Source organism: Solea senegalensis, linkage group LG6 (assembly GCF_019176455.1).
Source record: "Solea senegalensis isolate Sse05_10M linkage group LG6, IFAPA_SoseM_1, whole genome shotgun sequence".
NCBI classification, from domain to species: domain Eukaryota; kingdom Metazoa; phylum Chordata; class Actinopteri; order Pleuronectiformes; family Soleidae; genus Solea; species Solea senegalensis.
The window spans coordinates 4,614,901-4,638,350 of NC_058026.1; the positions used below are offsets into that span (position 1 = coordinate 4,614,901).

Here is a 23,450-nt window from a genome sequence, read left to right on the forward strand (position 1 = left end):
TGCAGTGGAGAGGAGGATCTTTTCCTTTTTAAAAACCCAAGCGACGAGGGGGAGAAAGTGAAGTGGTGATTAATTTCAGCCCGAGCGGTGCTTGTTGTGCTCGAGGACGTGCGTAGCACTGAGGGAGACATTATAAATAATAATTTGCCGGGCGTTTTATTTCCTCTGCTTCCGAGGAGGTTAAAAACCTATATCGCCTTCTTTTTTTTTTTTTAAGACTCACAAAAGAAATATCATATTTTACGGACGCATGCTGTTCATTACCCTCCTGAACTGAGCAGTTCTCAGTCCACCTAGGAGTGATAAAGGATGAAGCCATAACATTACTGCAGAAGCCGTGTAGGTTGTATGATTAATGAACCTCTGTCAACACGCTGATGACTGCAGCTCTGGAAAGAGGAGGAAATCCAATCAGGAGCCACACTCTGGACATTATAGGCCATGAGGGACGACAGGTCTGCGATGTTCTGCTCCGATGACAAGACTTTCACCAGCAGAGGACCAGAATAAAAAAAACAAAACTAATGGGCTCACTTGTTAAGTCTCCGCCGCTGTCATCGAGACGCACGATGTGTACCAAATCATTCCCAGGGAACAGAAACGCATATTTGTGTCGGTGAAGTTCTGGTTTAGAAGAATGAAAATGGCCGAATCTCATCATTATTTCCACATTTTGAAGAAGAAGACAAAAGGGCTCCGAGAGGCTGAAATGCTATCTACGCCCCGAGAGCTGGAGACGCTCTAATTACGAAGCGGCAGAGGAGAAACATTAGACTCTATTATTCGAGGAATCTGTAAACAAAGAAAATAACAGAAAAAAAAAGAAAAGAAATTACAGGCACCACAAGAAAAGCAGCAAACTGCTGCGAAGACTTTAAAGAAATACATCCAGGGGATTTAGTGCAAACTGATTTAACACATGTGCTGTTTTCACATTCTTCCCAAAAGAAGACGGCATTAAATCCTGGTTGGCTCGAGTGTGAAACTTTAAAAAGGTTAAATGCACATCAACAAAAGTGAGAGTAAAATTAACAAGAGGACAGAAAACCGCACTGCACGTCTGACACACTGCAGATATACTCGATATAACGACGACTTTAGGTCACGTATTTGTTTAACTTAACTTAACAGGTTTCCGTCGTTTACATCTGACCGGCTGCTTATTATAAACACGTGGACAAACAGGAGGGTCCCGTTCTAACCGGGGCCTGTCGACATGTGGATAGAACCTGAAACACCAGCTCTTTAAAGAGGATTCTTTATGTTCTGTCTTTGTTTTGGAGCTCATACTGTAAATGTGTTCAGAAGAAACAGGAGCTGCAAAGACAGTGGATCAATGAGTGTTTTTTTTAAATAAATAAAACAGGTTTTGTTGATTTTTCAGCTTCTTAAATGTGAATATTTTCTGTTTGGTTTCTTTGCATCATCTAACAGAGAAATTGTTTGTGGACAGAACAAGGCATCGATGAGTTGCAGCTCTAAATGTAAAAAAGCTAAATTAAGTCAATGAACGACACAAAAAGACATGGCTCAATTGAGACGAGGACAAATCCACGTGTTAGGATTCATTGGAAACGGTTCAATACATTGGATTGTGTTATCGAGTGTTATCTACAGCTGGTGTTGATAAAACTAAAGTGCCACTCCTCTCTATTTATTTATGTACGGCATTAGTAAATAAGACGCATGTTTCATATACTGTGTTCACATACAAGACACATTTTAATTGACATTACATAAAGTGTATTAAAAAAAATGTAAAAAGATCAGTTTATGACCAGTAATGTTACCTGTAGAAGACATGATTAAGACTTAAGTTACACAAACGTGTGTGTAACTTTCATCAGTGTGTGATTTTTAGTAATTCTTCTTCTTCTTAAATGTTTTAAAAAGAAAAGTAAAAATGCTTAAAACTACACATTAAAAAAAAAAACAAGGCTCAGTTCATAAAGGGCATAAATTATATATCTGACAGCGAGTGAAATTTCACCCGCAGCCAAAATAAATCCACTTTGGTGAAGACTGGTCTCTGAGTGGGTGTGTTACTCATTAATTCAATTGTTTTTAAACACATTTTTACATTTGCACACATGGAAGGAATGTATGAATGAGCAGGAGGAAGAAAACACTAATCGTTATCCTCCCCCCCCTAAAAAATCACAAGTAATCAGTGCTGTGATCTATTGTTATCTAGTGGATTTTACCTGAGTGGGTAACGTTCTCCTGCATTCTACTATGGCTCTGTTTTGTTTAACACTTCAAGTACAAGAAAGGGAACATCTATCTTTTTTTTCCACAGCTCTGACAACTATTATGTTACCTGAAACATAGAAACGTCCTCTTAACTCTGCCACGATGACGATGAGAAAAGGTCTAGACAGCGACTGGATGAACGAGTGCTGGAGCTGCCACCTGAGCAGCAGTAGCAGCGGCAGCAGCAGCAGCAGCAGCAGCGGCAGAAGCAGGTGGAGATGCTTTGCCTTTGTAGCCCAGCGACAGGATGTGTTTCTGCAGGTGAGTGATCCACTGCTCCTGAACCGACAGCGGACCGTGAAACACCTCTTCACAGAACCTGAGGGGCAGGACAGAGAATCATAGCCACAATATCAATGTCTGTGTTGAAAATGAACACAGTGTGTGACATTTTAGGAGGGTTCATTGGCACAAACTACCCCTAAGTATGTTTGTATAAGCGTATAATCACTTTAATTTGTTATGGTTGCTTGTGCTCATGTGTTTTTGGGCCGTTCTTTACGAGGCCACCGTGTTTTCTAGAGCAGCGTGAAACAGGCATGTGTTTCCAGTTGTGAGGCGGAAGCTTGAACCTGCTTTACACTCACAGCGCAGTGCGTCCGGCCGGGGGGGGGCGGTGCACGCCAAAACATGATGTCAAGTGTTCACAGGTCATGAATGAGTGTCTGCGTTGGTCTTCTGGATATTGTCATTATGGGGTGTGCGGGTAACTTAATTTGCGGTAACTCTTCACAGATTTGTGAATTTTTGGGGATGTGGCGCGGTGAGATATGGTGATGATTTTACCGTATATCTCTGGGAGATTTTATGACCAGGTGTCTTTTCATTCCATTCACATTTTGTTCTGTTATTAATTTATTGTTCCCACTGCCAAGGACCACAATCAGAACATAGCGGCGGTGCAGTGCAGTCTCTCCTCGTTTCGTTCAAGTTTAATGTTTCATCGTGGCACAGGCCGCTCTAAATATTTATAATTACAAATCACAATGTGATAAACGACCCCATTTGAATGCCACACAGTCCAGCTGTTTCTGTTTGTTTTTGAAGGTTACTCAAACAGCAACCGGCAATGACCATTATTTTCAAAAAATAATAGACATCTGTCTATTATTTGGTTGATTAATCAAGTACTTGTTCGGTCTCTAAAATGTCAGAAAATGTTGAAAAATGTTGATCATTCTGCACCAAAACTAAAAATGATGATGTTCTCGAATATCCTGTATTGTCCACCAACCAAAATGATTTGGTTGGTGGTTTTGTTACATGGAGCAAAGAAACCAGAAAATATTCATGTATAAGAAGCTGAAAGATCAGAAAAACCCGTTAACCTATTACTTTGTTTATCAAAAAATAAACAATCAAAGATTTGTTGCAGCCCTACATCATTCTCTCCTCAAGACATCAGCACTGCTACTAAAACAATTACTCGATTAATCGATTATTAATCGATTACTAAATGAATCAACTATTTTGATAATCGATTCATCGGTTTGAAGTTTTTTTCATGATTAAAACAGGATTTCTGATTGTTTTAGCTTCTTAGTTGCGAATATTTTCTTCATTTCTTTGCTCCATGTAACAAAGAATTCATTTACACTGAATCATTTGCTTTGTGGACAAAACAAGACCTCATTATTTCCAGGTTTGACAAACGCTGATCAACAGTTTATAAAGTTTTCTGACATTTTATCGACCAAACGATTCCTCGATGAATCGAGAAAATAACCGACAGATTAATCGATTATGTAGATAATCGTTAGTTACAGCTCTACCTGATAAGTAAGTCAATTCTTTTAAAGCAAAATCATTTAAATTATCTTTAAATAACTGCTTCAGAATCATTTCTCCGTTGCTCACTGAAAAACGTATCATTCTGGTCCCACACTGCAGCTTGAACTTCTGTCCTTGCTCTGTGTAAGTTTGGCGAGCGTTTGTAGGGAAAATGGCTGGAAGTGCGTAACTTCGAGCTGAAACTGACAACTTTTTGGCTTAAACTTGTCATTAGGGTGTTTAAGCTGATTGCACAAAGTAATGGCAATAAAAAAAGGCATAATCTGAGCTTATACTGGTCCCCTGTATGACCTGCTTTCACTACACTGGTTTTTTTGGCAAGTGGGACATCGTTTTTGCAGAAAAATGGAAAATCGGTTTAAGGAGTCGACTGCTGGCTTTTACTCCCGTTGCTTCATTCACACACACACACACACACAAACCCCTGCTATTTTTAACTGGTTGTGCAAAGCGACATAAGTCATTAAAAATCCACTTTAATCATAGCATGTTTGCTACATTGACAGCACGTCCAACAAAAGTTATAGTGTTGCTTTAGGCAGCTTCAAGGCTGTTAAAAATCCTTTAATACCACAGTCTGACTTGATGATATATGTTCTGTATGTTTTCTTCAAGGTCATTCATGAAGTTTAATGTTCCCATTAAATTGAAATATTCAAACCTAAAATGACAGCTTTTTTATTAAACGTATTCCCGATAATCTAATACACATTTCCCAAGAATTGAGCTTGGCATACTGTGGTATGAACCTTCTCTGTACACGTATTTAAAATACTAACAATATATACATGCCACATTCCTGACAAATCAAACTGCTGAAAATCACACTATGTGCCTGTACCCTGTTAGTGCATCATTCTCAACCTGATCCCAAACCCCCTAGTAGAATTTCAGGAAATATCCAGAGTCTGGACACTTTCCAGGTTTTACCGTTAACATATGACAAACACAGTGGGAGGCCGTCTGGATCAGGCGCTTTCACAACAGTAAGATAAAGTCCAGACCGTCCAGGTGAGCGGTGGCACCCGAGTCGCTCATGCACGCCAGAGGCAGGACACTTGTCCACAGGTGAGGAGAAGTTCAGCAGAATGTCAAGAGCAACTTTTGTCAACATTTGTGTTTTCACATAAAGACAATGTCCAGACGAAAGAACTTAGATTGAATGACAGTCTTTGGGAAAATGAGCTTACTTCTCACTTGATTTTTAACACTGGTACATTTCTCCTGAGGAGAAAGGTCTTAACCCTTTAACACCAATGGCGTGTTTCCACCTCCGTCGCCTCGCCTCTGCACGGTTAAGCACAAGCACACTAGCACAAGTACTTCTTTTGAGTACCTGCTCTGGCGAGGTTCCAAGCTAGCTGAGTAGTCACTATGTGTGACGTCGTCAGACTGCCGTGACAGGAAGAGACGTCCGACACAAGAATCAAGCCGAACAATGCCGAACTGTAGATCAGTTAAAAAGACTTAAAACAATTACCAGGGAAATGTCTAAGGAAGGTCATGCAGGTCATGCAGGAAGTAGTGAACAAATCCTTTTAATTAACTGATTCTAATGATTCACTTACACTGAAAACAACTGCTTTACAAGTCACTTGTCACTTGTCACTTGTTTGCGTGTGCCAAGCGTAAAACAAAGTCACCGCAGTTTCATGCAGCCGTGCAGTGATGACTCCACCCACATTGAGTAGGTACTGTTTTTGTAGTGGAAAATCAAGCTAAACCGTGCCGGCGTGAGGCGAGGTGAGCTGGGACAATAGTAGAAAAAGGCCTCAAGTGTAGCGCACTTTGCACTTTACCGTAGTTACGCAACAGGTTGGTGCTACGGGAACAATTTCAATAGTTTCTGAAAGCGGAGAATTTGCACGTCAAAGTCAATGTGTGGTTATTACGGTTATTTCACTCGCACTGTTTCAGGAAGCTGGAGAATCAGCGTCTTTGTCACCAGAGAGGAGAGAGTGGGAAGAACACCTGTACATAGTTTTACATTTTTGGCCTGTTTTTGCACATTGAGACACAAAGGCTCAAAAAAATTTTATTGTAAATATGTTTCATAAGGTTCCAATTACTAATTTAACATGCAAAATCTGTTGTTCATTTACAGCTGCAGTATTTTTCTAAATTAACCTTTTTGTTTTTCTTCATTTTAAATGGTTTAAACTGTTTTTTTTTGCATGCAGTAGTGGTTAAATTAAGCAAAAAAAAAGGCACATGAGAGGGCACAGTGTGATTGACAGTTGGTTTTGATCAATATGTGCCTGGTTGCAGGTGAGGTCCGTGAATTTTCAAATTCAAATACTGAGTCAAATTCCAAATCTCGAGGCTTCACAACAGGAATTAATTTTGCAACCTTTGACTGACCTGCACTTGAGTGAGTAGACTTTGCCCACCAGCTTAACCAGCGGCGTTAATGGAGGCTTTGGAAGCAGAGCTGGGATGCTGCCGGACCGTGACGGCTGATGATTTCCCTCCCCTGTGGGCACTTTGCGTTTTGGTGGATGGACACCTGCAATGTCACAGAGAGGCGTTACATTAACATGCACAAGAATCATTACAGTATATAATACAGTATATCGTTTCTCACCCCTTGGAGAGCGCACACCGGGGTTGCTGTGGGCTGCAACTGTCCGTGTGTGGCCTTGCGACTGTCTGGATGAGCCCGCCGTGACGCCAAAGTCCTCTCTGCTCGCCTTGTGCTCAGGCCTCCAGCTACCACCCAGCACAGAGTCAGAGTCTGTGGACAGTGAGGGCGAAGCAGCACTTTTCTGGGACTGCAAGAACAAAAAAACGGTACGGTACATCAATAGTTTGAAATATATTCCAATCTGACTGAACACTACTTTAAAAGCATTGTCTAGAGCACAGCCCACCTTCTTGATATAAAGGTCTCCTGTACGGTAGCGTCGCGTTATTGCTGCCACTTTGACTGGGTCTTTCCGGATCAACTCACTGAGGAGCTCAATTGGCGAACTCGCTCCGTCTGCCTTCCACTCAATGATTCCCAGCTGTCGGAGGTGGGCCCGTGCGTGACTGGCGAGGGCCTTGCGGTTTTCAAAATTAAACCCACAAAGCTCACAGGATGTGTCTGACACAAAGAGGATGAGACACTTTTTGGATGAGTTCTTTAGGATGAGCATTAGTCATGTATTAGTGAGATCATTTTGCAGTGCTAGTACTGCATGACAACTACGGTATAATACCATCTATTCAACTGGCCCAATCTCCCACTGCCTTTAATGATTTCATCTCTAAGACAATGCCCTACCATGTGTATCTGCATTTTGTTGCACAGCCGTAGAAAAACAACAAGAGACAATTACATAAAATGGCCGACTAATGATTACAGTGTGTTTTTTTGTGAGATTACGCGGAGAAAAAAAAGATTAAACCTTAAAGATCAAGTCTGAGTTACAAAACAAGTTGGCTGGTGTTTTCTTATTGTCTTATCTGTTGTACTCAGCCCCATATGTGTGGCCTTTGGGGTCATACTTTCCATGTCCACTGCTAGGGTATCATTCATTCATTCATCCCCTACTGCTCTATCCTCCACATGAGGCTCCCGTGGGGGGCACTGGTGCCAATCCCAGCTTGACATAGGGAGAAATTCGGTCTGCTAGGGTCTGTGTGACGCAAACTTTGTCATCCACTCATGCAGATAAAGAATCTACACACATATCTAGTTTTATTTAGCCGAGCATGCATGTGCTACACTGAGTGTGAATGAAACAGCAGAAAAGTGGCTCGCTGTGGGCACGGAATGAGATAAGTATGACCAGGCCCCTTCACAGATATAGTTAAAAGTGTAGTGTGTAACCTTTAACAGTGGAAAAAAAAACAAAGAAAAACTAACAAAGCAGACAGATGGGCTAGTAAAGTAAGACAGCTGCAAACAGGTTGGAGTATGACTGAAAACACAAAGAGGCGTCAAAGAAAACTGGTTTGATGGGATAAATGTTTCTTGCCCCCACCTGCCCCTGTTCTGCCGCTGTATACAAACAAATGCTTCCATCAGTCAGGTCTGATAGTATTGCTTGTCTGAGCCCATTTGTTAAAACATCTGTCTACACAGACCAAACAGAGGCAGGATAATAACAATGATAACAATAATAATAATAACCATAAATAAATCTACCAAAACTTACACACTGTAACTTTAAATGTTTTGAAAAAGGCTCAGAAATCTCCCAAAACTGGTGGACACACTTTATAAAGCTTGAAGTGGGTTGGTAATGTCCGGTGCGCAGTATTAACACTTCTTAATTTTACTATTTGGCATCCCAACACTTTTATTTGCATACCTGCATTTTTATTTGCATACTAGCAGTTTGCAAAGATTCCAGGGGTGCACTGTGCATGTGACGTGGCATTCACTCATTCTCGTGAGAGTCTAGTGTTTGTCTGTAGTGTTTAGAGTTTCTATCTTTTATTGTTACAATATCTAAGTGTTTAAAAATGTTCATTAATGTTTTGTTATATTCACCTGCCACATTTGTGTGCTGTAGGACAGCAGAACAGCAAGACACCAAATAAAATGTTGTTTGATGTTTAAATCACTGTTGGAAATGTTGAGGATAATCGAAATATACAAGTTGGCAAAAGGTATTTAGTTTATTATGGACTAGACATTTAAATAAATAGATGTTGTGAACATTACTAATATCTTCTGGTCTTTTTTATTTATTGAAACAATAATAATTTAGTGTTTAATGATTTAGTAATACAGACTTGTGCGCCTCATATGGATAAGGGGAGTCCTGGCACTTACTTTTTCCTCACTTCACACTCACTGTATTGAGTGCATTTGTCAGGGGCTGTTTTCAACTATGTACTCAACGTATTTATGGCACCAGGACAATGTATGCAAGATTGATTCAATACATATAACAACACCGTTTATTCCTTGAAGGCAAATCCACCACTATGCAAGGAAACACTTCACAGTGATTTGAATGTCTTACCAGGGAGCGAGGTCCCACTCTTGCCAGACGCGGATTTCTCTTTCATGGAATAATCCAGAGGTGTGTTGCAGTTGTTGGAGGCTGGTTCCCTTGCCTGAGGGCTATCAAGAGGCCTTTTGGAGCCTTGTGGGGTCCGTGTGGCTTTGCCTGATGCCAGAGACCCCTTCCTGCTCTCTTCATCCTGCAACATGACCTCGTTGAGGAGGTCAATCGGCGATGTCTTGATTGACCAGGTGAGGCCGAGCTGGCGCAGGTGGGCACGAGCGTGGCAGGACAGGGCTTTGCGGGTGTCAAACAGCTGGCCACAGTAGTCACAAAGGACCGTTGGTGGCATGTCTGTATCTGTGGAGGTAACTGAAGGGATACACCCACGCACAAATGAATGAATGGAAAGTGAATGTGAGGCTACAACCATCTCACTACTTGATTTTAAAACGTTTTCAGATTAAAATGCATATATCAGGTGACCATTCATTAGGCATGCATGTGCCAATGTTAACAAGGAGCTGGTAGTTTGCTGCAGGTTTCTTTTACTTTTACTAATTACCACTAAAAAGAAACAACAATGATCAAAAGTGGGGCTGAACAATGTGTGTCAAAATATAATTTTAGATTTATTATTGACCAGACCTATACACATCTTATTCTACAGAATGAAGAGAAGATAGTTGTTAATCTTAGATCTGCACAAATGTCAAACAGTAATCATATGCTTTTTGAATGAAAATGAGAAAAATGACAATTCTGTGTAATATCGCAAATCATAACGCAATCGCAATTCCTGTCAAAATAATCGCAATTAGATATTTATTCAAAATCGTTCAGTCCTAATGAAAAGTAAGAACAAGAACTTCTGTTCAGATGATGAGATGAATGTGAATGTAAGAGAGCTAATAGTTTGGTTGCCAATAAAAAACATTCAGGAAGTGAATGGAAGTATCTGCCTCATTGTTTCAAAAGGTTTTGTTTCTGCCTGCAGACAATAATAAACTAGAACAGATCCAGCAGCCTTCTTTTAAAAAACATTTTAAAATGTGAAAGGCAGGTGTATCCAGAGCAGATTGTTGTGTTTTTAAATGAAAAGGGACTGTTGGATGCAGTCTTACTTAACTCACAGTACAAACGCTGATAAACAACAAGTCTACGCCAACCAATGTTACAAAAGAATGGTTGACTACTTTACCTGCACTGGAAGGCTTTGAAAAACCAAGTGCACTGGGCGATGCCTGTAAGGGTGAGTTCCTACTGGATGCCCCTGGTTGAACAGACACATCCATTTCCACAGGCTCAGGCTTGGGCTTTCTATGGAGGGGGTCCACTGCAAACCGAAAGCCTTTCTTAGCTTTAGGGGCCTTGTTAACAGGAGCTGGAGAAGACTGCATGCCTTTTGAAGGGCTCCGGGATTGGCCCAAGGCTGGAGAAAGAGAATTGTCTCGTGCTGTAGATGCCACTGCAGATTTTTTGGGGGGATGCATGGCTTTTAACATGCCACTATTGATCAGCTCCTGGACAGTTTCGATTGCAGAGGCTTTCCCCATCAAATCAGTCACCCCAATCTGACGCAGGTGACAGCGAGCATGGCAGGCCAAGCCTTTACGATTCTCAAACTCTTCCCCGCATAGAATACAAATACGATCCTCTGCTGCTTTAGGTCGTTTACTGAGGGGAGATGAGTGTGGCGAGGACAGATCAGAGGAACGTTTGGAAGGGGACCTAAGGGGACTGTTTGAGGTGAGTGACTCCTGGTGTCCACTGGCGACGGGCTTGAGGTCCTCGTCCTCCATCATCTGATAGAGAAAATCAATGGGACTGCCCTTAATCTCACTGTCAGGGACTCCAAGTTGGCGCAGGTGGGCTCGAGCATGACTGGACAGGCCCTTGCGTGTCTCGTACCAGCAGCCACAAAGCTGGCACACATGGACCTCATTATGGGTGTCTTAAGTTGCAAAAATAAAGAAAACAATGGGAGAAAGGTCAAGTCAGAAATGTTAAAACAGAAATGTTACATCCATAGCCATACAGTTGGGTATTTTAAGTGCCATCTTCCACAAACATCTACTCACCTTGCTACTTTCAACATTTCCTTAAAACATTTGCTACAGAATTCAGCCATACCTAATCTAATAGGGGCGTCAGTTTCCAGTGGTGCCCACAGTGGTTTGGTTGTCGTTTGGTGGACAGAGGATGACGAGCTGCTACCTTCAGCATACTTAAGACCAGGAGATGTTGGTTCTTTAATTCTAACGGGAGATCTAACTGGAGATCCTTCATGATTAGGTGGAGATGACATGACTCTAACTTCTGCATTGCAGGAAGAACTCTTGTCCCCTGGTGCTGAGAGAGTCCTGGACTCCAGCTGCGAGGGGACAAGGGGCGGCTCAGTTGTAGATGAGTCTGCTTTGAACTTTGGGTAGGAGCCATCTCTCTCCTGGATGAGCTGGTAGAGAAGCTCTATGGGAGCTCCACTGCTCTCTGACAATGTCACACCAAGCTGCCGCAGATGGAGGCGGGCGTGACTTGACAGTCCCCGTCGTGTCTCAAAGTATGTTCCACACACTTCACATATGACTGGCTGTGGTGTTGCTGTGGGGAAGTTCAGATGGGAGTCTGTCACCACAGATTGTGTCTATAGTCAACAGATATCAGTTGTCTCTTTTTCCTAAATTTAAAGTCAGCGTCTTTTGTGTCACACAACAGCTGATTGTTTGTGGAGGGACTGTATATGTGAATGCAAATGTCCACTGAAATTTTTCCAGAGATTCTCCTGCTAGATCCCGAATATAATCTCCGGTTATGTCAGAGTGAGAACACAACAGGAGAAACTTAGGAGAATCCACAGCAAGTGAATGAGAATGAATGAGTGTCCTGCTTCATGAATACTCAAGCCAGGCTCCACCCAACTCTCCTGAATTCTCCGGAGGTTCTCCTGATGCTGTGAATGTGTCTGATCCAGCGCCTTTGTTGGCTGAATTTGGGTGGCAGAAGGTGTCAAAATGCATCACGGTGAATCGGCAACGTCTGTCCCAATTCGTAAGCTCCTCCAAATGTGGTACTTTTGTTGTGAACGCTGCAACAGGTGGATTCATTGCAGCCAAACAAATCCAAAAGTAGATTGCCTATCTAAAAGCCTTCACATTTTTAATGGTCAAAAAGCCAGCAGCAGCAGCCTTTTTGGTGTCCACTAATTCAAATGGCTAATTTTAATGAAGCAAGTCATGGTTTTCATAAATTAAGCCACGTTAATGGTGACATTAGAAATGTATCCACTTGTGTCGCAATATCACGGAAGAGCTATGACGCAAATTTCACAGATTCCATAGGAATTATAGTCCCATTTAACAACTTGAGATTTCCGGTCAGCTGCATACCCTGAACAGAGACACAGCTCATGCTTCGCTGCATTCATCATATGTGAACGGCAAACTCAGAAAATGGCTTGCATGGAAAAAATCCATAATGTGATGCCTCTAATGAACAAATTCATTTATATTATGGATATACATATAAAGTTTGTGATAAAGTGATATGAGCGATGAAATGCTTACTGTGACAAATGATATAGGTCTCCATGAATAGTAAATTAAATTAATTAGTAAAGTAAATTATGTGTTTTGTTTTGTTAAATAAAATACCTAATATAATGAGTAATAATCCTACTGTGATACTAGGAGTGAGATCTAATGATGGGGATGACACAAGACAAACAGATGCAATAAATCAACTCTCGGCGTGACATGAAAAATAATGTGACTGTATAGGTGTCTCTCTTACCTTGTGCATCAGTGTTTGCTGACATGTTGAGAAATTACTTTTTAAAGGATGAAAAAACTGACTTCTCGTCGACCCTGTGATCAGTGCAGTTTAAAAATAAGAGAAAAAAAAGCATTACTATATTTGACAACACAACAATAACTTGATCAACACGGTTTCATAATATTGTCAAAATTTCAAAATGAAAAACACAGGGTATATGAGTATAACCAAAATAACAAACCTGTTGTTCTGACAGACAACAGCAGCTCGTTATGAATCATCTATACATCTGCATGTCCTAAGTTTTTAAATGCTGTTCACTGTGAGGAAAACTTGTTTATTTTTTGTGCATAATTCAACAAAAGAATCTTTAAGAGGAAAAAGGCAGTGACTTGTGGTAAACTTGTGGTTAAATTAACTGATCTTCTGACACGGCAGCTAATATGGGTAACTCTCATACTCCCTTTGTAACACTCGTACACCATGCTAACGTTAGCTACTCGCTAGCAGTAGTTAGATTTTCATCTTGAAAGAAACGTCGAACAAGCGCCGACTAGAAACTACCGTTAACTCAACACTTACCAGAAAAAAGTATATTTTATCTAAAAGGCTAAACAGACCGTCTCAAAATAAAACACGGCTTCACAAAGACAAGCTTAGCGGAAGTACAGTTCCCCACATTTCCGGTGCTGCTGTGTTTTCATATTAAAAGAAAAAAAACTTATATGACAAGCTGGTGCAAACTCAAGCAGCATGGACTCGATAACAGAACTACACTGACACCTAGTGGACAGAAGAATCTTAAAATACATTATTTGTGTTAAAAAAAAGATGGATAAGACTGAGAAAGAAAGTGCTGGATTAACTGGTTTAAAGAGGAAACTGTGCAACTAGAGAGGAGAGAGCATAAACCTCCTCTGAGGCTGCTCAGTTCCTCACAATGTCAATACACTCCCCGACCTCACAAGATTCTGAATCTAAAATGACTTGTTGGGATAACAGAAATCCTACCACCGTGGTGCCACTAAAGTACTTAACAAAGTGATTAAACGAGGTGTGACAGGTGAAATGTACATGGCGTGGTCCTTACTGAACACAATACAGTATTGCAGTTAAAAATACTTCACTTGGCACTGTGTATATTGTGTAATTATTGTACCTGTATGTGTTTTACTTGACTTCTTACTGTAATGAGGGCATGACAAAAATGCCCTGCAGCAATCTTAAAGTTTTACCCAAATAACTGTAGTTTAAATGCAAAGAGTTCTGTTCTTAATGTTTACGTGTGCCACATACTTTCTTTAATTAACTTAAAGCAGTTAATTAATGAGTGTTTAGTTTGGTCAGTAGGGAATCAAGTGAGAAAAACCTTTTTGAGCAAAATGGTTTTATGATACATCTCTCACCAAGTTGACCAATCTGAGGTTGATCAAGTCTGGGATTGCATCCCAGCAGCACTGTGCCATGGGCAGCTTCAGTGATGGAACAGACAGCTCCCCTCTTGACACAATAATATTTATGATGATATTTCACATCATTTCAAAATGAAAGTGTTTGTTTTGGTGTGGGACAATAAATAAATGTATTTATGATGCAAAATTAATTTATTAATTAAAACAAAACATACAGAAATAACTCATAACCAAGGTTGTTATAGTTAATAACAACTAAACGAAATAACAAAACATGAAACTGAAAAAAAAAAATTTCGTTCACTGAATTAAAAATAAAAACTAAGGCTTAAAAAACCCTAAGATAACATAAAACTAACTACAATTGCAGCAAAAATGTGCTTAGTTTTCATCTTTGTAGATTATATGTACATATGAAGTGTATTTATTTTTTTCTCTGCTGGCAATTTTGAAAGGTTGTATTTGAGACACAATACTTATTACCACCTTTTTTTAATCGCGCACCTGGCAAATACACCATATTACAAAGACTAAACTAAAACTAAGCATTTACAAAAAATAAAAATGAATAAAAACTAGCATTAAACCTGCTTTTACTTTGAAATGATTCATTTTCACTTCCGGGGGCTACGACCGCCTCCGCCTACTTCTAGCTCACCGCCAGCCCTTTGACTCCTCTCTCCTCCTGAAAGCAGCAGCACATCTCTGCACTCCAACTTCTCCGCGGCTTTACCTACAGACAGGTGAGTGAATATTTTAAACTTGCGTCGCATTATTATTACACGTAGACGGCACGGCGCGACCAAGAGAAGTAACCGTTTAGACAGGTGTAAAAAAGAAGTTGAAAGAGGCGGTTTGTTAGCTGAAGCTAACGTTTAGTTAGCTCGGCAGTGCAGGGTTCTGTCGCTCTCCTCCGCCTCCCCCTCCTCCTCCTCGAGTGTTTGGGCCTGTTTCTGGCAGTTTCTTTGTCAAGGTGCTGCAGGGAGACTGGACAGTTTTCCCCCTCGTTTTGTCCGTTTTTTTCAGTTTCTGCCACGGTCAGTTTTGCCAGTTACTTCATATGTAAGACATTGAGGTGAACTTTGACCGAGTTGAGTCTGTTGCGCGTAGCTCTGTATGAACCTTTTAGGGAGATTACTGCGTGTCTGGCTCTGAATTCACGAATTTTACATTGAATTAAATAACATGTTCTGCTTATTTTTTAGATTTTTGTATGGAGATTTATTTTATGGTTAAACATGTACACAATATTAAAGACAGTCAGATTTAATAACTCGCATAACTGACGAATCTAAATGCCGGACTGAATTTGAATTTACATGCTCCTATACATACATTCTCTGCGAAGCTATAATTTGTTAAAGCGGAAATCAACTGTCAACTGTCTTTGGGCAGGCATTTAAGGATGTGTCCCTTTTGTTATCGGTCCATTGTCTCCGGAGGCTTTTTTTGGATCGGCGTGTCTTGTCAATTTTAATCATAACTTACATTCCTGGTTGTGCAAGAACCTGAATTAAAAAATAAACAGGTTAAACACAGTACCGCCCGTTTTGCCTGCTCATGGTTATGTAAAGTTTGAACATGACTTGCACGTGATTTAAGAAAATGTGTTGTGAAATCAGGGATTCAGTTAAAATCTCAGGTTGTATTTGTTTAAATGTATTTTTTTTGTTTGTCGAATTTACCAGTTGTGTTTTTTGCTGTCTCGGCTCCACCCAGTAGTACTTATCTATAATGATCTTTGAGCACCAGGAATGTTCTGGTTACTGTATGTGTAATCTCTCTCACACCATTAGATATTCACCACCGCCATGTCTGCTGGAAATGCTCAGATTGGCAAGCCTGCACCCAATTTTAAGGCCACAGCTGTTGTGGACGGGCAGTTTAAGGACATTCAGTTGTCAGACTACAAAGGTAACAAAGTTTTAATTTGACTATGCTCAGTGACAGTCTGATCTCCATCATCTAAATGTGAAGATTTCATTACTCTGACTTAATGCGTTCCAATTTTTTTCCAAATGCTCTCCAGGAAAGTATGTGATCTTCTTCTTCTACCCTCTGGACTTCACATTTGTGTGCCCTACTGAGATCATAGCCTTCAGCGACAGGGCAGAGGAGTTCCGCAAAATTGGGTGCGAAGTTATCGGCTGCTCCGTGGACTCTCAGTTCAGTCACTTGGCATGGTGAGAATTCTTACTAGCTGAAAGGAAGTGCACATTTGTGGCATAGTGTGTATGTAGGTACAATTGATCAGTTAGTTGTTTGGCCCATGAAATGTCACATGCTCAGAGTTTCCCACACCTTTTTTAAAGTGGTAATTTTCTAAAGTGTCTTGGTTTTTTCCACAAACCAAAATCATTCTGTCAGTTTCTTTGTTGCATGGACCAAAGAAACTGGAAAAATTGGTGTAAGCTGACAGATTTAGTTTTCATATCATCTGTTAGATATTCATCTTCAAAAGCAGGTAGTGTTTTTATTTGTTTTGCCAGAAATAAAAGTCATTGCTTGTAAATATTGCAATACACAAATGTACAAAACGCTGGAAAGGCAACTGCACACTGAATTTACAGAATTCCATGTAAATTTTAACGGTGTTTTTTTTTTTTTTTATTAAGCTACATTTACTTAGCTACTATGTGTAATGTAGCGTGGTACTGTGAATTTTTTTTTGATCAGGTTTACGTTCAGGCTTGAGTGCACTGTATTTCTGAATTATAGTGTGAACTTGGTTACTGGTTGGTTAAACTTGGTTACTATATTGGGCATAGACGTCTTATCAGGGAGAAGAGCTTTTTCGTTGCCAGTTTCTGCCACACGTGAAGTAGATCCCACCCTAGTTTAACGGTTTATCTCCCATCACTCAGCTTCTGTGTAGTCTTGATAAGTTCTGAGGTAACGGTCTCTTTGTGTAAGGAATAAAAAAAGGCGTAAGGTTTCTTTTAGGACAGGAATTACACAACCTGTTCAATTTTGGTTTGTTTCATTTTGTAGTGTTGAAGTGAGCAACTTGTGCTGTCCACCCTTTGTCGTGAGTCCACATAGACTGTGGATTGCTACTTTTATAAGTTGTGTATGTTTTTTGTTTTTTGTCTTTCAGGATCAACACACCTAGAAAGCAGGGAGGTCTGGGTAGCATGAAGATTCCTCTTGTGGCAGACCTCACCAGGTCGATCTCAAGAGACTACGGAGTGCTGAAGGAGGACGATGGCATTGCATTCAGGTCAGCCAAACTGCAGCTCGTCATTCAAATACTGTGAAAGCCCAGCCATTTCTGTCTCGTGATACGTGCTATGGTTACTTCAAGGACTTGTGTAAGCAGTTAAAAGATAGTGGAAAAGTAAAGGGTGTGCATCAGTAACCTCAGTTTGTGCCTCTCAGGGGTCTGTTTGTGATTGATGACAAGGGCATCTTGAGGCAGATCACCATCAATGACTTACCTGTGGGTCGCTCTGTGGATGAGACTCTGCGTCTGGTCCAGGCCTTCCAGCACACTGACCAACACGGAGAGGGTGAGAAACGTCCCTATTTAATCTTCCAATTGTTGGTTAAATACTTGCTGTTTTTTTTTCTTGTGCTTTTAGAAAAATATCTTTTACAAAACGTGATCAATACATTTGAATTAAGTGCAGTAATTATGCTGCCTACTGAACATTAAAAAACTAAATGTCCCCTACTAAAGAATCTTCAGTGTTGTGAAGTTGTCCTTAAACACAGCCAGAAGCACAACTGAAAAATTGATCCATTGCATCTTATTAGTGGGTTGTTTCTCCTCGTTGTTGCCACCAGAGACTCTGTATGAGATTCTTTGGTTGGTTAATGAATATGTTATTTAAAACATGTTTATTTTTGTTCTGACACTTGCAGTCATGAATGCAGCAATTGGCCTGAATGGTGATGAGTTAACATTTAGTGCTAGGTAATATGTCTCTTACCGGTATTTATGTATTTTTTTCTTATGAGATTTTCATATATTGAAAGACCGGTATGTGCCTGCAACCAGGCTCCAATTGGATGATACTAGCTGTCGATCAGTGTTTGTCTGTTTTCCTGTAACTGGGGGCATAATTTGCAAGGTTGACATGTTTACCTGAAGACCTAAAACAAACCATTAACAACTCCATGGAAAAAAAGAAAAGTGAGAAGGTGACTCGTTTTCCCATAGACTTCCATGCAAACCTTTTTGCAACCTGGAAGGTCGCCCCCTGGTGGTCCTACACGTCCCTCTACAAACAAGAAGGCCACATTTTAAAAATGTATACCTGTATGGACTATAAATAGGGTGAAGCTGTAGTGGGTACATTATGGCATATCCATCAGGTATGATTGTCATACCACACTTTTCCTTTCGTTTAGTTGTACGTATATGATATATTCTCTTTTCAAATTACCTGTAACTTTGAGGGTTCAGTCAATGGAACGTTGCCCTGTATGTTTGTCTACCCTCCTGGGTATTTACACATGTACTTTGTCCCCGAGGTTCGCAAACTTCATTGTTTACCACTGACGTCTAATGTTGCTCTATGTACTGTTTCCATCTCAAGTGTGCCCTGCCGGCTGGAAACCTGGAAGTGACACCATGATCCCCGACGTAGAGAAGAGCAAAGCGTACTTCTCCAAGCAGTAAATGTGAAGGTCTTCCGGCTGACTTATAGCACTTGCCTTCAGATGAGAGGAGCCCCTGTAAAGCAGTCTCTCATGGCGTCCAGTCTAATCCGTTAAACTCAGCAAGAATGTCACTACTTGTTATGACGGAGCACATGACAGTTGCAGCTCTTAATCTTTATATGTCCACTTTGCAGTTGTTAGGGCAACCACATAGTCTCAAGCACTGAAACAATAGTTGTTTTGTTCATTTATCAAAAAAGTATTGCTATTTTTTTCCTTGCTGTCATGAATAATTCATAATACCATCTTTTATTAAAGCTGTGGGGGGAAAAATGTGACTTTGTTTGACTTGGTAAAATCTTTCAGTATATCCTCAATGTTAATACAATTGTGAACCACTAGATGGTGCCATAGTTCTTTCTGAATCAGTCCATGATATTACGTTGAAATGAAATCTGTCAGGGCTGGTTTCTGTAAGTGGCCCAGAGGTTCAGTGTATGTCATGACGCTGTGGAGTCTTGGTTAATATTGGAGTTATTGTTGCTTGACTCAGCATGACGACTGCAGTTGACAAATGGCACTAAAGCAAGTTGGGAAAGCTTGGATTGTTGGAAGTGATATAAGATCTACGCACTAAAGTAACACTACTTGCATGTAATTTTAAATTAATTTACCCTTTGACTAAAGAAAAGAGTTACAAGGCACTTATTTGGGGGAGGGGGTTCTGACAATTCACTAGACATTTTTGCCCAAAGAATTTAAATAATTTTAAATAAATGGATAACCCTGCCTAGAACCAGCCACATTCAAAGTTTTGTTTGTTTTTTTTTCCCCCTATTCTGTGGTTCAATTTGATCTTCAGCAGGTCATTCCAAACTTGTGCCAGGAGTTATTTGTGTTGTTAATTGGGTGAAGAGTTGTGTTAAGTGGCAGGTGAGTTAACATCTGTTTAATAACTCACCATTTTAATATTTATTATGTACAATGAGATGCCTGATTGATCCATAGAAACCTAAGTTGTCATTGTTAAACGACAGTAATCCTGATTTAACAGTGTTCACGTGTTAAACGGTGGCTGGTTGATAGTATGTGACCTCTGTTCCACGTCTGCCACTGTTTGTTGACTCCACTTCTTGTAATTTCAAACCTTCTCTGAACCCTCAAGTCTGTTCTACGTGTTTGTCTGGAACTTTTTGCAACTTTTTTTTTTCCTGCCTGCACTAGTGTTCACGCAGCTTGTTTTGGGAAACTGAAAGCAGAATGGGGAAACTCCCTTGCACTCGAATGAGCGACTCATTGACAAACCCTCCTCGCTGATAGACAAAAGCGCACATACACAGGTTTGCATTGTGGTGTAAAAAAAAGGGGCGTGTAGGAGAGAGCGCAGCACTTGTGACTGGCAATGTAGGAGGGAGTTCCCGGAAACCTTTTCGAGATGTGACGTGTGTCTGCTAATTTGACCCAATATGGAGCGACGTGAGTGCGTCAAAGGGGAAACAAGCCTACGCAGGGACGTCGAGGAACTGCCGTAAACTTGGCCTCTGTCCAGTAAGACCTGGCTTAAAACTGACTCACTGTTATGATTAAAACTTCCAAACACCTTTTACAAGAAACAACACCACATAGTTTTTAAATTCATACTTTCATTTACTTAAATATACTGTACAAGTAAAAAAAACAATACAATAAGAGGAGCAGCTTGTCAGGCTCAACCTGACAAACTCAAATAACTTACATAAGAATCACAAATGCAGTCAAAGAAAATGTAAACAGGCAGTATATTCAAAAAAATACTCATTAAAGTGTTTTAGTCTCGTGTGATTTCTGTGCGTGTTTTCTCTCAGCCACAGAAACCACCATGGTCCAGTTCTCTCATACTTTGTACGTATGGGCTGCAGACATTGTCCATTGTTGTCAGTGCAGTCCGTGTCCAGTGTTTCTGTTGTTAAAGTGCATTGTTTCTTCAGTAAGACTTGACTTTGGGCGCTAACATGAGCTGGCAGCCACTGCTCACATGCGTCATGACTTTCTGTTTGAGTTGCGCCACCTGCTCCCGCAGCAGCGTCGCCTTGTTTGACAGCCCCGCGTTGTCCGTTTTCAGCACCTTCACCTTGTCCTCCAGACGCGAGATGCGCTCCAGCTTGCGCCTCCGACACTTGGAGGCTGCGAGCCGGTTTCTCAGGCGCTTGCGCTCCGCTTTGATGCGCTCCTGGCTCTCCAGGTCTATGGGGGACATCGGCGGAGAGCTGTTGTCGCTGCTCTGCATGTCGGGGACAGTCTGCGGCTCCTCTTTCGGGCCACCGAAACGCTGCGAGTGCATGTTCGCGGCGGCCAGAGAGTGCTGGAAATGATGGGATCCGTGCCCAACGACCTGGGGATGATGGTGGTGGTGGTACTGGTGCGGCAGGTAGCTGATAGTGGTGGACGGAAAGCTGCCCGCTGAGGACAGGCTGGGGTTAGAGGGGCAGCTGCCCAGTGTGGTGTACTCCAGCGGCTCTGGCTGCATGGAGGAGCCGAACACAGATGCTGGAGCCGAGCAGGCGACGCCGCCGGTGCCGATGGACACATTTGGAGGAGCCATCTGGTTGATCTTGTGCATTTCGTCCAGCGCTTTCACAAAACCCTCAGCGAAACCCTCCTGCTCCTCTGTGATGCCGCGGTTGTACAGGAACTGGCCAGGCGTCGGTGTGGTTGTGATGACCCCGTTACTGTTTTGGATGATCAGTCGCTCCAGTTCAGGAGAGTCGAGCTTCAGTGAGCCCGCTGCCGCTGCCGCCGCCGCCGCCGCTGCTCCCGCGGAATAGAAATCACCGTCGGCGCGCAGGTGCTGCTGTGACTTGAAGTTCGCGTTCCGATATGAATCGGAGAAGTTCAGGTTCATGTTCTGCTTTAGCAGCTTGTAGTCTGGCAGCGCTGAGCCTGGGTGGCCATAAGCAGAGAGAAACGAGTCGTCATAAAAAGGCTGTTCCATAAGTGTGGACATTATTTCAAATCAGACAGTCAAACACAATAGAGAGCGGCGAAGAGAGAGATGATGCCCGGACACAGAGGCTTCAGTGTCCCGAAATATCTGAGTCAATCTCCAGCACAAAGTCAAGTCCCGCTCTTATTTTTTTTTTTTTATTGAAGGTCAAAAGTAATCGGAGAAAAAAAAAAACAGAGCAAGACTTCCAAAACAGTTGAACTGTACTGTACCAAGTCGTCGATTTGTACCTTTGGTTGGTTGCAGTGACTAAATCAGTTGTTTTCAGTCCACTCTTCCACTTTCCTGCTCTGTGTCGGAGCTGCGCTGCTGTTTCCTCTGTAATGTCAAGCGCCCGGTGCGCTCTGCTCCATTTATAAGATCCGACTCAACACGCGCTCCATCCGGCCCGCTGATTGGCCGCCTGTATTCCCGCCTCCGGGATGTCGCGTCGGCTGGATGACGTTGTTGCCAGGAACAAGGACTGTAAACAAGACGAGGCCTATTCAGCGTGGGGAGGGGAAACTTAACTTCACCCAGGTAGGCACATAAAAACCTAGACTATCTCAACTTCACATCCACTCCTGTTGTTTATTGGAAGTCAGGTTTTCAGTGTTATCGTTTTTACCCACAGTCACTGAAAACAACACAACACGGCCTCGCCTCTTCCCTCCACTCTTGAATGTTTTCCTCTACAACGATCCCACCGGTTTGACTATATACTCTGGAACTGAGTCATGCAGTCTAAACTGACATAGACCGGTCCATATTTGGGTATCCTGGCGCACCAGTTCCTCCCTGATAGGAGCGGGAAGCCAATCCCATCCTGGCGCGCTTCCAACTCTAATGAGGGAGGAGGAGGCGCACTGTACTGCACTACTACTGCTGCTGCTGCTCTCCTCCTCCTCCTCCGCCCTGCAGGCAGGGAGAGGATGGGTGAGTGGTGTTAAGTCCTGGGTGTGATGTCTTCAAAAAATGTATGAAGCATAATGGGTGTCTGGCAAGGGAGGACATTTGCTCTCGGGGTATCAGACAGAACAATGTGGACTATTCATGTGATAACACAACACACACACGCACACACACATTTAAAGATAAGAATACCACAGCATTCACAGTGATGGAAGCAGACAAGACAATTGTTATTGTTGTTATTATTCCGTGGCTTTACAGTCATTTTTGAGGGGGTTAACGTGCTTAACAACTCTTAAAGGTGAACCGAGCCAAAATTGAGTTCCACTGAATTTCCCCAAAACTTGGTGGGAAGATGTTATAGACCAAGACGAACAAAAAAGAAGACGGAATTATGGCCTCAACTCGACAGGAAATCGGCCAATTTGTCGATTTGTAAATGAGCGAACTCCTCTGAGGGTGTCGTAAACCAACATTGAATGTGATATTTTTCCTTTGACCTCTGACATCACCCTTGAGGACTGCTGCAGCCGCTCGTTCCCTTTCTGTCAATTTTCTTTAGCTTTTACCAAGTCAAACAAAGTCACATTTTTCCCCACCAGCTTTAAAGAGGCCATAGCATGGTCCTATCTCACTTATATGTGAGATATGGAGGTGCACTTACGAACATGAAGGCATTTTTATGGTCAAAAACGAGCCGATGTAAATGTCTCATCACTGACGCTCTCGTCAGCCGCGCTGTTTCAGACCAGAACCACACCCGCAGAACACGGACTGTCTTGTGATTGGCCAGCCAACGAGAGC

The 23,450-nt window shown here is 41.8% G+C and overlaps 3 protein-coding genes across 9 annotated transcripts; 1 reads left to right on the forward strand and 2 right to left on the reverse strand.

Annotated features, from left to right (window-relative positions):
- Positions 1-1,526: 1,526 nt before the first annotated feature.
- On the reverse strand, positions 1,527-13,436 carry wiza (WIZ zinc finger a). 5 transcript variants are annotated; one of them, XM_044028842.1, is made up of 10 exons: positions 13,338-13,436; positions 12,997-13,075; positions 12,774-12,847; positions 11,118-11,585; positions 10,186-10,938; positions 9,003-9,356; positions 6,915-7,129; positions 6,629-6,815; positions 6,406-6,550; positions 1,527-2,572 (listed from the first exon to the last, which is right to left on the reverse strand). In XM_044028842.1, the coding sequence occupies exons 3-10, from the start codon at positions 12,796-12,798 to the stop codon at positions 2,374-2,376; spliced, it is 2,346 nt and encodes a 781-aa protein (XP_043884777.1). In that variant the 5' UTR covers positions 12,799-12,847; positions 12,997-13,075; positions 13,338-13,436; the 3' UTR covers positions 1,527-2,373. The 5 variants fall into 5 exon arrangements, with proteins under 5 accessions (XP_043884777.1, XP_043884778.1, XP_043884780.1 ...); XM_044028843.1 differs by lacking the exon at positions 12,997-13,075; XM_044028845.1 differs by lacking the exon at positions 11,118-11,585.
- A 1,387-nt stretch (positions 13,437-14,823) lies between these two features.
- prdx2 (peroxiredoxin 2) lies at positions 14,824-19,110 on the forward strand. Of its 2 annotated transcripts, none has more exons than XM_044028601.1 (6): positions 14,824-14,910; positions 15,964-16,081; positions 16,197-16,350; positions 17,265-17,387; positions 17,546-17,676; positions 18,709-19,110. In XM_044028601.1, the coding sequence occupies exons 2-6, from the start codon at positions 15,979-15,981 to the stop codon at positions 18,789-18,791; spliced, it is 594 nt and encodes a 197-aa protein (XP_043884536.1). In that variant the 5' UTR covers positions 14,824-14,910; positions 15,964-15,978; the 3' UTR covers positions 18,792-19,110. The 2 variants fall into 2 exon arrangements, with proteins under 2 accessions (XP_043884536.1, XP_043884537.1); XM_044028602.1 differs by lacking the exon at positions 14,824-14,910 and adding an exon at positions 15,183-15,204.
- Positions 19,111-20,395: 1,285 nt separating this feature from the next.
- Positions 20,396-22,386, reverse strand: LOC122771195 (transcription factor jun-B-like). Of its 2 annotated transcripts, XM_044028600.1 has the most exons (2): positions 21,986-22,384; positions 20,396-21,691 (listed from the first exon to the last, which is right to left on the reverse strand). In XM_044028600.1, the coding sequence occupies exon 2, from the start codon at positions 21,651-21,653 to the stop codon at positions 20,736-20,738; it is 918 nt and encodes a 305-aa protein (XP_043884535.1). In that variant the 5' UTR covers positions 21,654-21,691; positions 21,986-22,384; the 3' UTR covers positions 20,396-20,735. The 2 variants fall into 2 exon arrangements, with proteins under 2 accessions (XP_043884535.1, XP_043884534.1); XM_044028599.1 differs by having other exon boundaries at positions 20,396-22,386.
- Positions 22,387-23,450: the final 1,064 nt, after the last annotated feature.